This window comes from Anguilla rostrata, chromosome 19, assembly GCF_018555375.3.
Source record: "Anguilla rostrata isolate EN2019 chromosome 19, ASM1855537v3, whole genome shotgun sequence".
Lineage (NCBI taxonomy): Eukaryota > Metazoa > Chordata > Actinopteri > Anguilliformes > Anguillidae > Anguilla > Anguilla rostrata.
In genome coordinates, this window is record NC_057951.1 from 5,929,873 (window position 1) to 5,947,387 (window position 17,515).

General features: G+C 46.8%; 1 protein-coding gene across 3 annotated transcripts; it reads left to right on the forward strand.

Annotated features, from left to right (window-relative positions):
- Positions 1–650: 650 nt before the first annotated feature.
- mapk11 (mitogen-activated protein kinase 11) lies at positions 651–17,460 on the forward strand. 3 transcript variants are annotated; one of them, XM_064318792.1, is made up of 12 exons: positions 651–909; positions 8,519–8,648; positions 9,899–9,957; positions 10,162–10,273; positions 10,545–10,574; positions 11,867–11,914; positions 12,074–12,188; positions 12,791–12,862; positions 13,258–13,337; positions 14,202–14,280; positions 14,533–14,706; positions 16,524–17,460. In XM_064318792.1, exons 1-12 carry the CDS (start codon positions 797–799, stop codon positions 16,595–16,597), a joined length of 1,086 nt encoding a protein of 361 aa, XP_064174862.1. In that variant the 5' UTR covers positions 651–796; the 3' UTR covers positions 16,598–17,460. The 3 variants fall into 3 exon arrangements, with proteins under 3 accessions (XP_064174862.1, XP_064174864.1, XP_064174863.1); XM_064318794.1 differs by lacking the exon at positions 651–909 and adding an exon at positions 5,844–6,258; XM_064318793.1 differs by lacking the exon at positions 651–909 and adding an exon at positions 6,380–6,402.
- Positions 17,461–17,515: the final 55 nt, after the last annotated feature.

Here is a 17,515-nt window from a genome sequence, read left to right on the forward strand (position 1 = left end):
AAGTCCCTTTTCATTACAAGTTTATTTTGGCCAAAAATACTATACGAGCGATAGCCTACACCTTAGCTTTCTGCTGTTTGACTTTACTTTAACTTGTCTGATTGTGCGTCATTTACCCAGTTTAAAATGTATCTAATGGGCCTTTAATTTGATGCGCTTCGCTTTGTAAATGGGGCCTTTGTGTGATAGAGATCGTAATTAACATGACTAATCCAAACGCGGCAAAAGGAACAATAACACCGTCAAACACGATTTCAGGAATTGCCGAATGCAAGAATGATTAACCCTGGGATCTATGCGCAGGTTCGCCTATTGCGTTGCCGCAATGACAATATTTAATTTGACTAAGCCTGTATTCAGACTATTTGTATAGGCCTACAGTTCGAATCAGTCGCCATCGTCATCCGTATCTGCAACATTGTATCCATTAATTCTAATAATAAGGCGCCACACAATGAGGGGGAATCAAAAGGTGTATTTTCCAGGATAACGGACAAGGAGTCACTTATTTAAATTCGCTCACACTGAAATCATACCCCATCCCCCTCTTCCACCCCCAGTGCTCCGTGCACAGAATGAAAAATGAGCTCCCTCCTCCTCCACCGACATCGCGGTCCCCCCCACCCCCCACCCCCACCGTGTTCCCAGTGTAGATAGAGGAAAAAGACACAAGTCGAGAAAGCCGGCCGGCGCCCGATACCCAGCGATTCCTGCACTCCGTCGGAGTGCCGAGTCTCCGCTTGCCGCTGACTGCGTGGAGCTGTGGCCGGCCCTGGCAGCGCTCTGCGGGGAAATAATGTCCGCCAGATCGGGCTACTATCGCCAGGAGCTGAACAAGACGGTCTGGGAGGTTCCCGAACGGTACCAGAACCTGACGCCAGTGGGCTCGGGGGCCTACGGCTCCGTGTGGTGAGTTGCGCGAGAGAGGGGCGAGGCTGCAAGGAGCCAGACCTAGCCTTAAGGCTACGATGCTGCACAATGGCTGTATGTTTCGCAGCCTTCATATTATTGCACTGTCTGTACTGGAAATAGTTGTGACACAGCATTTAATGCATATCTTTTAAATAGTGTAATAATTATTATTATAACAACAACAACAGTAATAACTATAATGAATTATGCCTTATATATGTTGCATTACACTTATCTTCATTCATTTTATAATTGCATTACAGCAAAGTAATTGAAACATTATTATTATTAATATTATTATTATTATTATTATTATTATTATATCGCAGTTGTGTTTCATCAGTTCACTATCAAAAGAGGCGGAGGCAGCGTCTGCAGCATGACACGATTGAGGATTTTTATAGCTCTTATCATGGGATTCGGCTGATTCCGTCTGCCTTGTTTCCTGTTCCCCGCTGTCGAAGAGGGTGGCGCCGTGACTCATGCGTCCGGATCTGTGAGACTCACACCTCGTGGGGCCTCAGCTTGTCGTGACTGAAACCGCCCGCATGTCCCGTACGGACACCGCGCGTAACTGCAGGGCTAGGCGACCAGACGACGTAGCCTATACATCAGTCGGGATATTACTGCCACTTTTTTCCTTTTTTTTTCTGTCCCGACCAGGTTCAGTTATAGTGGTGGGGGTTATTCTAAGTGGCGTTGCGCTTCTTGTTGTCATTCATTCCCAAAGGCGCAGCTTTATGTTACTCTTGGTGAACTTACGTTTGTGGCCGAAAGAATACTGCGTAAATTCGTTAGCATACTTGGTTCAGGCAAACGCCTCGTGTGTGCTTGATTGAATGCGCCTACACAGAGAGAGCGATCTTATCGTCGGGGTTTATCACAGTTCTTCTGTCTGCGGTTCAGTATGTGTTTACCTCCACGCGTTGGGTGTATTGAGGGTCTACACAGTCTGGCATTGTGCAGTGTCGCCTTGTGCTCGGGCCGACAGCCGCTCAGTCAGCCAGTGAAGTCTCTCTGGGTTAATGCGAATCGCTCAGCTGCCATCTCTCCCAGAACATCTTCGTTCTCATTAAAGTGGAAGAGATTAATTTACAAACTCAGACTATGTCATCAAATTAACCACATATAGGCTATGTATGTATGTGTGCGTGTGTGTGTGTGTGTGTACTGTATGTAGTGCTTTTGTGTAGGCCAACCTCTCTGTCAGTGAGGTGAAGTCCTCCATGCTGCTCCGATCCATCCTCCCTGGCCTGACTGACTTCCTCATGTTTATGCGAGGCAGAGGCACTATATTCCTTTATAAAAGGCGTACCTATAAGCGGTGTAGCTTAATCAGTCGCCTAATTAACTGGCCACATCCCCCTGGATGCGAATGCGGGAATCAAAATTAGATAATAGCAAAACATACTTTTTTGGCAAGTTAACAGGGGATGGTAGAATGTGAAATGTACGTGCTTGAAACTGGCCTACGTATTTGTGTGTTTGTGTTTCATATGTAATACGGACTGTTCACCTTTTTGTATGGTTCATCTATGCCACCTGCGAAGTAACATACGCATGCACCATTTTACCCGTACTGTAAAGAAACGTTTCGGGGGGCATTTTAGTATATAATTTCTTCCGGTTAAGCCTCAGATAGGCTCACATGAGATCGTAAATATGAAGATATGAAATCGGAATGAGAGTTTAACCGAGCAGGTCTTTACGAGAAAGAGATTGATCGGGCTGTAACGTTGTTTTGCCCTTTCAGGAAATTAAGGCCGCAATTAGAGAGTGGTTGCCCGGACGCTGTGTTTATTTTGCATCAGAATCTTTAAATAATTAACCATGTTTATCAACCGACAAAGTGGTGTAGGCACGCACTTTTGCTAGACTGGGCGGCCTCACCTTCAAGTTAAATGTAATCAATCTGTGCAGTACCGTTTCCGAAGCGTGTAACCATTTGTATCATATTTATATAAATACATCCGTATGTAAATACATATAGGCTAGTTTAGACTTTCGCTTGTATATAAATAACTATACCTGATAGATTAATGTGTGAAAGGTGACGGGAAAGGAGGGGCAGTAGTGATCAAATTATGTTCATAGACATAAAATTAGGCTGCATTAATGGATACTCTTAAGGTTAAAATGAGCTTCCATTAACTGACAACATCTCTGATACAATAGACCTGCTTGGGCCTAGCTACATTATTATTTTCATGCAGGTGAATTAAAATATCAAGCCAAATACAGGGTGCTGGCCTCAAAGCTTTAACTAATTAATTAATTAATTGGATTCATTAGTAAATAGTCCATGACAGTGAAACACAGGAAATGTAAATGTTTATGTATCCTCCATAAACAGGATCGGCAACCATTCATATACAGAGACAAGATTATTATTTACTCTGGCTGTAGCAGTAGAGTGCTTTTGGCTTGTTCTGGTGGTCCATATGCGGACCTGCTGTCATTACCGCTGCCACACACACACATGCACACAAATCCATGCACGTACACACACACACACACACATTCATGCGCATGCTAGCTCAGATCTGCCTTGTTGACATGGTGACAATAGCCCCTCCCCCTGTGCAGGGCTGTGTGACTAAGATTGATTGAGCGGGGGGGGGTGGGGGTTGGGGAGCTGAAGGGGGAAGGGTGTTAATGCCGGTGGGGACGGGATAGGGGCTCAGACCCAATTTTCTGCACCCCTCTCTGTTGGCTCGTCCTCCTGGGACTGACTGCCTGAGGTTAGAATAGTGCAAAGTGGAAACGGGTTGAGGGTCTGCCTTTCCAGCTCTCTCTCCCTCTCCCTCCTTCCCCCTCTCTCTCTCACATACACACACACACGTAAATACGCACATTCACACACGCTCACACATTCAGATATACGCGTTTTCTCACGTTGCTGTGCACTCAGGCAAAATTTTCTCAGAAGAGCGGTTCCCGTGTCTGGGGGAAATGTCGACCTCTGACCTGGACGTGCATTGGAATCCTAGGCAACACTGACCCACGGGTCTTCTGCATAGGCATTCAACGTATATTAGCAGAAGAAATGTCCGTGACATTACCCAAAGAACCTGGAAAAAATTAGATTCAATGTGCTATTGAAATTGCTCTCATTGGCATGTAATAGACTGTTTAGCCAGTTGAGCCAGATCTAATAATACTAATAATAATACTAATAGTAAAGGGTCAATTGCAGCAAGCTTAGTTGGAGTTTAAACATCAGGTTTAAAACCTCTAGACCGCAGAACTGCATTACAACTGGAACAATCTGTGGAATAAGGACTGGTTGTTCCAGTTGGAATGCAGTTCTGTGGTATAGGGGTTTAAACCTGAGGTTTAACTTCAGCTAAGCATGCTGTAATTTACCCATCCAGTAGAAGTAAAGCTATAAATAAAACAGAATAAATAATACTAAAGATGAATACAATAAATAATGAGAAATAATAGTGTATTAGTAGAATAAATAAGAATATATACATATTAGGTGAATACAGAGAGGAAGCATGTGCAGACTGATCCACCCTTCAAGAGACTGCATAAAGAAATCTGATACAATCATAATGGCCGATTCTCCTCCGTTTGTCTCCGAGGGCGAAGTTTTCGCGTCTGCGTCAATAATGTTTCCGGAACCATCCGCAGTCACTCAGCCGGGCGCGAAGGCGAGCCCGCAGTCCGGAATTGGATTTGGTCCGATCCTCTGAGTCAGATCGACGCCCGTACTCGCGTAGAAGGTCGAAATGCCGTCAAGAGGCAGTGCAGCACCTTCAGAAAGCGTTCACCCCCCCCCCCCCTCCCTCCAACTTTCTCATTTTCGTCCTGTTACACCTTAAAAATGTAATGTTGTGAAAGCCCCCCCCCCTCACCAACACAATAAATTCAACATATTTATTATACAAAAATACATTTGATGAACAGCATACATTTTTAATTTACAAAAGTATTAACCCCCCTCTCCCTGACTCAATACATTGTAAATGGCAGCAATTACAGTTTTTCTCAGGTACGTTTGTTTGGGCTTTGCACGTGTAGATTTTGGAATTTTCTCACGTTCCTCCGTGCACATTTGCTCCAACTCTGTCGAGCTGGATTGAGAACACTGACAGAGACGGCATTCCGCAGATTTTCAAACAGGACTCAAGTCTGGGCTCCAGTTTGGGCCCTTCCAAAACACAGAGCTTCTCGTTTGTAAGCCATTCCTTTGGAGTTTCTGCCACATAATTTGGACCGTAGTCCTGCTGGAACGTGTGTCTTTGCCCGAAACGCAGGTCTCTTGTGGACTGAAACAGCTCTCTCCTGAAACGATTTGCCTGTATTTGGTTCCGCTCATCTTGCTCTGGGTGGCTACAGGCTTCCCAGTCACCCCTGCGAAAAAGCAGTCTCATGACGGGATGCTGCCTCCTGATTAAAGTATTTAGCACTGGGGTTTTCATCCTTTTCTGATCCATAGACCCCCACACCAGGCTCAAATGTACCCAGGGAACCCCCATCACAAGTTTTATTATATTTTGAAATATTTCTCCAAATCTGTATATAGTCATTGCATATCAAAATTTGCCAGGGACCCTCACACAGTGCCTTCAAGGATCTTCTCAAGAAACTGGCATAGATCTTGCCCAATGTAGGTCATTAAGGTGAATACTTATGAATTATTATTTTTTTGTGTGTGTAACTCTGAAGACATCCAAATACGTAATTTCATTTTCACATTATATTTGACATTATGCTTGTGAGACAGTCAGAGAAAAACACCATTCAGATGCATTTTACTTTGACAGCAAAATGATACTTAATGGGAAAGTGCAAACTTTCGGAAGGGACTGTACCTTCAGTATTATTCCACACTGCAAAGCCTTTTATACGTCATTTAAAGGTAATCTGAAATCTGACACCTCTGCCTCAACAGGTCAATCTATATGACATGAATGCAGATTCAGGTAACAAAAAGGATGAGGAAAGACTAACGGGTAGATACACATAAAAGCCTTCCGTTTCCTATGAAACCGCTTCCCTCCAGCTCCACTGTCCGTCGCGTTCGCGTAGAAATGTGCTCGTGAAACGCACGTCTCAGGTACGGTAGCCTCGTAGGGACTGCGGCCTGAGAACCGGGGAACTCGAGATGACGGGCGCTCGGAGGTCGATGTGTAATTAGCTGCCAGCCGGTGAAACTGAAGTCCGTGTAAGGAAGTATGTCTGGCAGAATGCAGGAATGCGCGCACGAAAGGGACCTGCATTCTGTCAAGGAGAAGTGGAAATTTCCCTTGTCTGACGGCGAGGGTGGAAGGAACAGGTGCTTTTCTGTGGCGTCCGTCCAGCACACGCGTCCTACAGATTTGCACCAACGGCAATGTGAGCTTTTAACGTTTGTTTTATTACTATCGACCGAACCCCTCTCTGTTTTACCTCTTTCTACCGCTTCCTCTGTATTCAGGTCAACATTAGCATATTTTTTCCACGTAGGCCTATGGGAAAGACATTGTAGCAAATGTTTATGTGAGAATATTCCTATTTCTCTTCGAACTGGTTCCAAACTACCGCTCTGCGTGGGCTAAATACACCTCTGTAAGAAAACTGAGATCACGTCAAATCTTCAGCTTATGGGTACGAGTCTGTGTAAAATGTAACTTTTGAAATTCTTTCATGAACTATAAACCAAAAATATTGTCATTCGGAATATTTATTTGCTCGCTCCCTCCCCGCTCAGTCTGTTTGCTTTCACCTGCTTCCTCTCCTCCTCATTGCTTTCCCTTTTCTTTTCTTCTTATGCTCTCCCATCACCCCATCCGTCTCTCTCAAACAGCTTTATCTGTTCAGCACAAAAGTGTTTTCAATGGAACATCAACAGTGCACAATAGTTGTGACATAACAGCACTAACATTATCAGTTGGCCTAGCAGTTACTCCCAGAGATTACTTCCCCAGTGTCTCGACTGTGTGTGTGTGTGTGTGTGTGGGTGTGGTGCGTGTGCGTGTGCGTGTGCGTGTGCGTGTGCGTGTGCGTGTGCGTGTGCGTGTGCGTGTGCGTGTGCGTGTGCGTGTGCGTGTGCGTTTGTAGGATCGGGAGTAATCTTTTGCGCCAGGTCTGTTGCAGCTTTGCAACTTAATGATAAGACCTGTTTCCCAAAACATGGTGCAACAGTTTCACTGTTTATTATAGATTGTGATTCATATGAAGGCGAACCATTTTAATTTGATTCATTATTTGCGTTAATATGTAAAAATATATAATATATATATTTTATTTATTTATTTATATAACCCTGTAGTTATCTCCATAAAATTCTATGTACAAGGGAGAAAAATTAATTTTGTTTGAACATCGTTACCTTAATCACACCCCAAAGTAAAGGTTATTCTCAACCCGTTTTTCGTTTTTGCCTAATAATTTATAAATGTAGATTGAATTTCAAATCGGGAAGAATTTGCTATTCAAATTGGTCATAGGGGAAAGGGGTCTTGACCACCCTGGTGAGCAACAGGGGCAGATAGTTCTTACGCTTGATGTTATGGGCTTCTTGCACTTGTTGCTGCTTGGGGGTGTGCCTCCCCTATGGGGAATTACCGCTGTTCAATCGCTGATCTTTGCACTTGCAGTGTTTGCAGTGAGAGTCACTCTGGATAGGAGCATCTGCTAGATGGCTGTGAATCGTAATGTGAACATAAAATAAAGAAATAAGTTGAAGGGGAAAAAAAAATCTGGAGCAGGTAACTTGTTAAGAAATGTCAGATCCAGATCAATTTTCAATTTAAAAAGTCGATCAATCCTAATAAATTGGGCTCTGCTGGAACAATATCAGCACACACACACGCACACACACACAATGTGAGGAATTTTTAATAGATCTTTCCAGACTGAAACTATTGATCCAGATTCCCAGCTAATTGGTGGCCCAAGGTAATCAGGGAGTTGAGAGGAAAACCAGACACTCGTTAGATATCTGCTGAATCCCGTTTCCAATTTCACTTTTGGGTTGTTTGTGTTCTTCTTCCTTGTACTGTGTCAAGTTTTATATTAGAACTGAATTCACATTACTGCACAGTTAGTTTTTAACTGGATATGCTAATTAGGGGTTCATTTATTTCTGAGCCGAGCATGTCCTGTTTTCCTGGCCATTGGCTGTCAGGACCAAAATAATTTGACAGGTTCTCAAACATGGTCCCCACTGAGATCAAAGAGAGGGCCTCCTGTCCTGTGAGTTTGGCAGATTTCTTCTTCATGGCACACATTGTTATTTCTGACACAATCGTGGCCTTGACACATTAAGTTTGTAATTAAGAAAAATTAACAGCTTGTTACAAGTCAGGGGTTGCAATTATGCTTGGAGACAACACACTTGAGTGTGTCTACCACTTCTCTTATCTCTCTCTCTGTCTCTCCCTCTCCATATCTCTCTCTCTCTCCCTCTCTCTCTCACTCTCTCTCTCTCCATCTCTATCTCTCTCCCTCTCTCTCTCACTCTCACTCTCTCACTCTCTCTCTCTGTCTCTCTCTCTCTCTCTCTCTCTCTCTCTCCCTCTCTCTCTCTCCCTCACTCACTCTCTCTCTCTCTCTCTCTCTCCCTCTCTCTCTCACTCTCTCCCTCTCTCGCTCCCTCTCTCTCCCCCCGCAGCTCAGCGTACGATGTGCATCTGCGTCAGAAGGTGGCGGTGAAGAAGCTTTCCCGGCCCTTCCAGTCCCTCATCCACAGCCGGCGCTCCTACAGGGAGCTGCGCCTCCTCAAGCACATGAAGCACGAGAATGTGAGCGTGCAGCGCCGCCGCTAACGTACAGCAGCGCCACAGTAACATACTGTCACCACAGTAACGTACAACATCACCACAGTAGCATACTGTCACCACAGTAACGCACAGCAGCACCACAGTAACATACTGTCACCACAGTAACGTACAGCGCCGCCGCTAACGTACAGCAGCACCACAGTAGCATACTGTCACCACAGTAACGTACAGCAGCGCCACAGTAACGTACAGCTTCACCGCTAACGTACATCACCACAGTAGCATACTGTCACCACAGTAACGTACAGCAGCGCCACAGTAGCATACTGTCACCACAGTAACGCACAGCAGCACCACAGTAACATACTGTCACCACAGTAACATGAAATATCACCACAGTAACATACTATATCACCACAGTAACGTACAGCAGCACCACAGTAGCATACTGTCACCACAGTAACGTACAGCGCCGCCGCTAACGTACAGCAGCGCCACAGTAGCATACTGTCACCACAGTAACGTACAGCAGCGCCACAGTAGCATACTGTCACCACAGTAACGTACAGCTTCACCGCTAACGTACGTCACCACAGTAACATACTGTCACCACAGTAACAGGTAATATCACCACAATAACATACATCATCACCACAGCAACATATTGTCACCACAGTAACATTCTATGTCACCACAGTAACGTACAGCAGCACCACAGCAACATATTGTCACCATAGTAACATTCTATATCATCACAGTAACGTACAGCAGCACCACAGTAACGTTCAGTATGACTGCAGTAATGTACAGTATCACTTCAGTAAGATAATACTCCTGTAACGTAACACCACATTAATGTAACATAACACAAGTAGTAACATATAATATCACTGCAGTAGTGCGCCATATTGAAACAGTAGCGGAGTATTTGCTACACACTGCAGCACTTGTGCACTGCTGGGCTTTTTTGGCAGTTCGCTCCCTCGGAGACGAACATGAATCCCAAGAAAATGAGCCATTTAACCAAAATCATGAAAGTGTGTAAAAAAATAAAAAACCTACAGCTATGATGACAGTGAAACCACGACGGCAAATGTCTGTCTGGCCAGAGAGTGGCGGGAAATGAACGCCACAAATCTCTCTGCGTTCCCCTGTGTGACGCAGTCCGCACATACTGTACCACGGTGAAGCGCTGCGGGAGCGATGTTGTTGCGAGCGAGAGGCCACGTGCTAAACGTGCTAACGTGCTAAACGTGCTGTTCTGTCCCCAGGTAATAGGGCTGCTAGACGTCTTCTCTCCTGCCACTTCCCTGGAGGACTTCAATGAAGTGTGAGTGACTATGGGTTTCAGAGAATGAACAAAAAGTACCAGAAAGTACAAAAAAAAAATTACTTGTCCAGTACATTTCCTGACTGACTGCAATCGGGCTAGAACTTCCCAAAGCCGTTCTTCGATAACACGGAAGCGAACATTTGCATCTTGTCGTATCGCCTCACCATCTTTGGCGGTAACGCTCCCCTCCCTCTTTCTCAGTTACCTGGTGACCAATCTGATGGGGGCGGACCTCAACAACATAGTGAAGTTCCAGCGCCTCTCGGACGAGCACGTGCAGTTTCTCATTTATCAGCTACTAAGAGGCCTCAAGGTGAGCTGCCCTCGTTTAGCCATCAGAACAGGTACGCTAAAACTCCATCCTGGGAACTACCCTCCATTTTGGTTCTTGCTTCTACTGATCTCTTGGTCAATTTAACTGAATGACTTTTATTAAAAATGTGTGGGATTTTTTATTTGTTTTTCCAAGTGAAAATGCATGCAAAGTCTTCGGAAAAGGAAATGCGGACGGAGGTCCCTTTCGAGATTTGACCGGATGCGTTGCTGACCTCTCTCTCACTCTCTGTCCCCTTTGACCCCCACAGTACATTCATTCAGCCGGACTGATCCACAGAGTGAGTTCCCACTTCCTGCTTCGCCGGTTTCACTTCCTGTATTACCCTGAAAATGAGTGGGGTGGGGGGAGGGGGGGGGGGGGGCTTTCTGACCGAGCCTTTATTTTATGTCACATCCCTTACGGAACAGGAATATACATAGCAATATATTGTCAATGTGTGGAGCTTTAGGAAAATATAATTAAGAAATATATGAAAGTGGCCAAAATTTGTATATGTGCCCATCCATTCTACAGTGCTGATGTGTTTGTCACACGCCAGCGTGGCACCCCTGGGAGGGAGATGCGGCAGTTTCGGGGGAAACACCGTTGGTTGCTGCAGGGAGAGGAGGGAGAGACCGCTCCCACACAGACATGAAATGAAATAAACAAACACTGTCACCCATCGTCCCTCGTGGGTTCCAGGCGAAAAACAGTGAACTGAAACGACAAACTCAAAATAACAGCGGCAAAAGAAAGCAAAACTGAGCGGCAGTTTTTTTTTTAGTTCCCCGCTCGTTGCTGGGCGGCCTTTCGGCAGGCCCGCTCCTCCTGCCGGTTCAGCGCCGGTTCGCTTTGTCCGTTGTGCTCCGGCGAACAAAACAGAAACGAAACTAAACTAAACGAAAATTCGAAAACTTGCACTTTCGGCATTTCATCCCAATCTTGGCCCCCAAACTGCGGAGAGAAGCACACCTTTTAAGCACCCGGGCTGATTAGTTAACACGACCCATGTGCGTGCGCTCTCTCCTCCAGCCGGGGCAGCCGAGGCCAATCCGCCTCTCCCACGGACGGAATGCCACACTCAATATATTTTGTGTATATTTGATTTCCGGAAGGGGCAGCAGTGGATGCGTGCGTGCACGGGACTGTGTGTGTGTGTGTACGCGTGTAGAAGTTCAGGAGTTTCCGCGGGTGTGCGTACGTTTGTGTATGCGCATACGTGCGTTTGTGTGTGTGTGAGCATGTGTGTTTGTGTACCTGAGTGAACTGTATGTGCTTATGGATATCCGTGTGTGTGTGTGTGTGTGTGTGTGTGTGTGTGTGTGTGTTTACATGGCTCTGTGTGTGTGTGTATGGTTTTGTGTTTGTGCGATTGTATGCGTGTATGTATACTTGTCTGTGTGTTTGAGTGCAGGTCTGTATATATAGGTGTGCTTTGTTTTGCCACTCATGCGGGACTGGAATACACTGTGCCTGCACTCTGATATATTTTTGGATTTTTTAGCTTGCCATTCCCCAGATCTGGATTTTTGGTCCTGATCTTTGTCTGTCTGTGTGTGTGTGTGTTGTGTGTGTGTGTGTGTTCTACAGGACCTGAAGCCAAGCAACGTGGCGGTGAATGAAGACTGTGAACTGAGGGTAGGAGCAGCAGGCTAGCTTTCTGCATAATAATAATAATAATAATAATGTTTTGTTGTTTTTATTATTATTATTATTATTATTATTATTATTATTATTATTATTATTATAAAAACTGCAAGCTCCAGCCCCTGAACAGTCTGTTTCCCTCTCTCTCAGATCCTGGACTTTGGATTGGCCAGGCAAACGGATGACGAGATGACAGGATATGTGGCGACTCGCTGGTACAGAGCACCTGAGATCATGCTCAACTGGATGCACTACAACCAGACAGGTGACTGTACTAATACTACAACCAGACAGGTAACTGTGTACTAATATAACAACCAGACAGGTAACTGTGTACTAATATAACAACCAGACAGGTAACTGTGTACTAATGTTACAACCAGACAGGTAACTGTGTACTAATACTACAACCAGACAGGTGACTGTACTAATACTACAACCAGACAGGTAACTGTGTACTAATACTACAACCAGACAGGTGACTGTACTAATACTACAACCAGACAGGTAACTGTGTACTAATATTACAACCAGACAGGTAACTGTACTAATACTACAACCAGACAGGTGACTGTGTACTAATACTACAACCAGACAGGTAACTGTGTACTAATATAACAACCAGACAGGTAACTGTGTACTAATACTACAACCAGACAGGTAACTGTGTACTGATACTACAACCAGACAGGTGACTGTGTACTAATACTACAACCAGACAGGTAACTGTGTACTAATATAACAACCAGACAGGTAACTGTGTACTAATACTACAACCAGACAGGTAACTGTGTACTGATACTAAAAAAAAAATTACAGATGAAATGGCTCCGTATCGGTGACAGATTACTACTGTCTGTTTTTCAGTGGATATCTGGTCTGTGGGGTGCATCATGGGAGAGCTACTGAAGGGGAAGGTCCTGTTTCCTGGCAACGATTGTATCCTTCATAAAGAGAGAGGCGTTTTTTGAAGCTGGAAGCTGGCCGTGGCATATTTGTCAAAACGGGACTTTCCTATAAATGAATAGAATTTATTTGAAAGTCTTTGAATTAAATGGCACTTCATGTCATTTCAATTCAAACTGAAATTCCGCATCCTGGAGGTTTTTGAATTCCATTTCCAGTTCCAGGTCACTGATTGATTTGGAATCTCTTCCAAAATGATTATTTGACCCCAACCCTGGTATAGTGATTGAGTGTGTACTGAGATTGTGTGTGTGTGTGTGTGTAGTGATAGTGAGTGTGTGTGTCTGTGAGTGTGTGTACATATCTGTGTGCATGCGTGTGTGTTTGTGTACGTGTGTGTACGCTGTTGGACCTTCACTCCCTCTCAGACATTGACCAGCTGAAAAGGATCATGGAGGTGGTGGGCACCCCTAGCCCTGAGTTGTTGAAGAAGATCTCCTCTGAACATGTGAGAGAGAGGGGGGGGGAGACAGTGTGGGGGGAGAATGGGGGGGGAGAGAGAGAAAGAGAGAGAGTGAGGGGGAGAGAGAGAGAATGACTGTGCAGCATAAGCAAAATCATTGCGTGACCTGGTTTTGCAGTCTCCTACGCAGCATGGGCTACAGTAGAAACTGGCTATGCTGCTGCAACTCTGCCAGTGTATTATAAAAGAGAGAGAGAGAGAAATATAAAGAGAGAAGGGCCAAACCCACCTGTGACTCCTAACACCACCGTAACCCAAAGCACCCAACCCCCTACACTGTGATGGGGTTGTGTAGGCCCTAACCCCTAAACCCTACACTGCGATGGGGTTGTGTAGGCCCTAACCCCTAAACCCTACACTGAGATGGGGTTGTGTAGGCCCTAACCCCCAAACCCTACACTGAGATGGGGTTGTATAGGCCCTACATCCTAAACCCTACATGGGGTTGTAAAGGCCCTTTGGATTGAGCCAAAAAAGAAAGGGAGATAGCAACAGGAAGAGTGAATTAGTCAGGCCGACATGAGACATGACCCAGATTTATGGGGGCAGGGAGATGGAAGACCATGGAAGGACATCAGCATGAATATTGCATTGCTCTGCGTCAGTTATTCAACTGAGCATGAATAAATGCAGGGTAATCAGTGCATGTCACTCTGATGTCACAATGCTTCTCTGTAAGGACAGTTGAACAGCTCCACCAATCACAGAGCATATTGTTAACAACCTGGAGAGTGAGACTGATTGTGATTGGGGGACACTTTCTGACCAATACCTACATGGGAGCCAGGAAGCTTTGCCTGTAAGCATCCACCAATCACCAATCAACTTTGTTATTTTTTCTTCTTTCAGGCTCAGAAATACATCCAATCCCTTCCTTATATGCCCCAGCAGGACCTGGAAAAAATCTTCAGAGGAGCAAATCCATCGGGTGAGGAAGGTCATGTGACCGTTATGTGTGTGGAGTAAGAGAGACAGCAGTAGCACTGAAGGCTCAAGACTCACACACTTGGCGGCAAGATATGAAAAGTCCTATAATGGCCACCAGGCTTTTGTCATTTATGTATACATTCTACTGAACATGTAGCTATGCACTAGGTATATCAAGAGTAAATTCAATTGCTGACCAGTTTTTCCCTTTCCTTCCTGCCGTCCCCGTGATGTCATTTCCTGCGCGTCTCAGCGGTGGACCTGCTGAAGCGGATGCTGGTGCTGGACTGCGACGGGCGCGTGACGGCCGCCGAGGCGCTGGCGCACCCCTACTTCTCCCAGTACCACGACCCCGACGACGAGCCCGAGGCCCCGCCCTACGACCAGACCCTGGAGAGCAAGGACCGCACCCTGGAGGAGTGGAAGGGTGAGCGGCCGACGCCCTCCTCCGGAAGCGCCTCGAACCGTCTTTTTCCGGCCGTTTCCCACCCCCGTGTCGGACAGGGCCTACTGCACTCTTCGACAGCCTGACAGGGGAAGGCGCGAACGATTAAAAAAATAAATAAAATCAAGCGTATAAATAAATAAAGCGCGATAAGAATCCTGTGAGAATGGCGCCAAGCACCGAGCAGTGAAACGTACGTGGCAACGAGCGTAAAAGGTTTAATTTTAACGCGGCTTCCCGCTCGGCGCGAAAGGCGAACGAGGGTTAGGTAGGCCGAGCCGTTGTTTTCGTGCCCTTCAGAGGGGGTAGGAGAAGAAACCTGTAACCCGGCAACACACACGTGGCATTTTCGGTGTGGAAATAGGAAATGGCATTGCTGTTTTGGTTCTTGGATCTAGTCACCTTTTCGGTCACCCCCCCCATTCCGGAAATGTTTCTTCCCTTAAAATAATCACTGATGTGTGGTGAGCGTTTTGGTAAAAAAAATGGCTGCCGTGCATCTCCCAATTGAGTGGTGCACATTGGCGGTGGTTAAGTTTGAGTTTGAAAAAGCGTTATATAAACGCAGGCCATTGTTAATGTTATTATTATTATTTATTATCGTAAAAGCAACATTGATGAAATTAAGCACCTTTTTAGAATTTACTTGATGACTTTTACAGAGCAGAAAGCTGTGTTAAACACAGCTGGCGGCAGCGTACAGTGTGTGCGCGTTTTTTTGTGCATTTTTTTTTTGTTTGTTTACAGCGCCTGGCTGACTGTGCTGCTTTAGCAGTGAAAACCGGCGGGTGAGCTTTTACAAATATGCCCCCTGATCTCCGTTTGAGGGGTCTGCCAGCACGTCCCCTCGCCCATTAAACAAAATGTGCCTCCGGTTCCCTCACAGTCGTTGAGGAGCTCCTCGCGTGCGATAAATCAGTTGGCGAGCTGGTACTGTTCCGGGAAGGGAGGGAGTTTTCAGACGCTCCCTTGGGCTCAGAGCACTAGAGTGTCCCACCCTTTCATGGTTTCTTTGTCTCTCCGGCGGCTGATAAGGTTTTTTTTTCCTTTCAGTTTCCCTCTGGGGGGTTAAGGCAGTCACACATCCGTCCCTTCCGCGCCACTTTCGGAGCGCGGCGGTTTGACACAGGGGCTTGACGTGGTCGCACAGTTCGCTCGAGAGAGAGAGAGAGAGAGAGAGAGAGAGCGGATGGCCTTTTTTAACGGACGAGCCTCGGACACGCCCTCCCCCCCGCCCCTCCTGACTGGCGTTTTTTTAAACGAAAGGCCCCCCGAGCCACAAAATAGCCCGACTCCGTGCGGCGACTGTGCGAGGAGGGCGACGCGCGCACGCCCGCGGCCAAAAAGTGCAAAGTCAGCACCGTGCTCGAGCCTGTCTAAGGGGGGGGGGGGGACCCCCCCGCGAACACGCCGGCCTTCAGGCCGCCGTGGAACGCGCTCGCGGATTTTCGTCACAGCCTCTGCCATTCTTAACCCCCTGCCTGCGGGGGGCGGGGTGAGGAATGTGAGGCCTTCCCCGGAGGCTCGAAAAGCAGGCCTGAACACGCCCTGAACCTGAACGCGGTTTGTCTTCCCGGGCCTCAACGGTGAGAGGTTCAGCGCTATCGCGGCGCAGCCCGGCTCACCTTAACGCAGGCCCGTGTTCTGCCAGGGTTCGCGAAGGAGAAGAGTGTCGCCCGTCCAAAATGGCGCCCCTTTTTCCGTGAGCGCGCGTTCCTAAGTGTTCCTGTCGTCCTCCACGTTCCCCCCCTAAACCCCCCCCCTCCTTTCTCTTCCTCTCTCCCTCCCTCTCTCCGCAGAGTTGGTGTTCGAGGAGGTCAACAGCTTCAAGCCTCCCGGCAGTAAGAAGGACAGCCTGCAGGCGGAGCAATGAGCCGATGCCCCGCCCCCTTTCACCGCTGCCCCGCCCACTCCCCGGGAGGGACCGCCCTCCCCGCGTCTGTCTGTCTGTCAGTGTGGGGTCTTGGGAGAGACTGCCAACCAAACAGAGAAGACTCCCTGTCCTGTAGGCGCATGACCCCCAAACCCCACCCCACCCCACCCCCGCCCCCTGCCCCTTTTCTGTTTTTCTAACCTTACGTCGAGAGAGTGTTGATGGGGACCCTTGTTCGAACCCCAGGATTTATTTGCGTTGGTTGTGCCAGGACTCCCAGTGCAAGCGCTGACATTTCGTACAGCTTCAGGATGAACTGATGAGTTTTCTGTGTGAGGTGACCGGTTCTCCTTTCACCCAGCAGAGTGGCTCTCTAGGCAATACGTGATGTCTTGACACGAAATGGAATGCAGAGGCCAACGTCAGTACATGGACCAATATTATAGCACACTAATGTGTTATCACAGGTGAGACTATGGGCGGGGCCTGAGGGGGGAAGGCGGAACCAGTCCTGTCTGTCAAGTTGAGTGCATTTAGTCCAGGTTTAGCCCCAAGACGAGTCCCGCAAGAGCCATCAATTCCAGATTGCGTCATCGAACAAATGACGGTGCAGTGCGCCATTCCACTAGGCGCGTCTCCAGTGTGTCAACACGGCGTCCAGTGTATGTATGTGTTGTGAGTGAGAGATTAGTGTTTGTGCGTGCCTCTCTCCCTTTCCTCTCCCCCACGGTGTTCTCGCATGTCTTTTGTAAAATGCTAGCCGACGTCCAGCGCTGTCTTCCGGTTTGTTCAGGCTCACCTGAGTCTGTTCGCATGTTTCCTCTCCGACCTCAATAAAAACCAAACTTCCAAACCTCTGATAAGTGGTCTTGTCATGGTTTTCTCCTTTTCGTTGGACCTATATTTTTCATGGTTGTA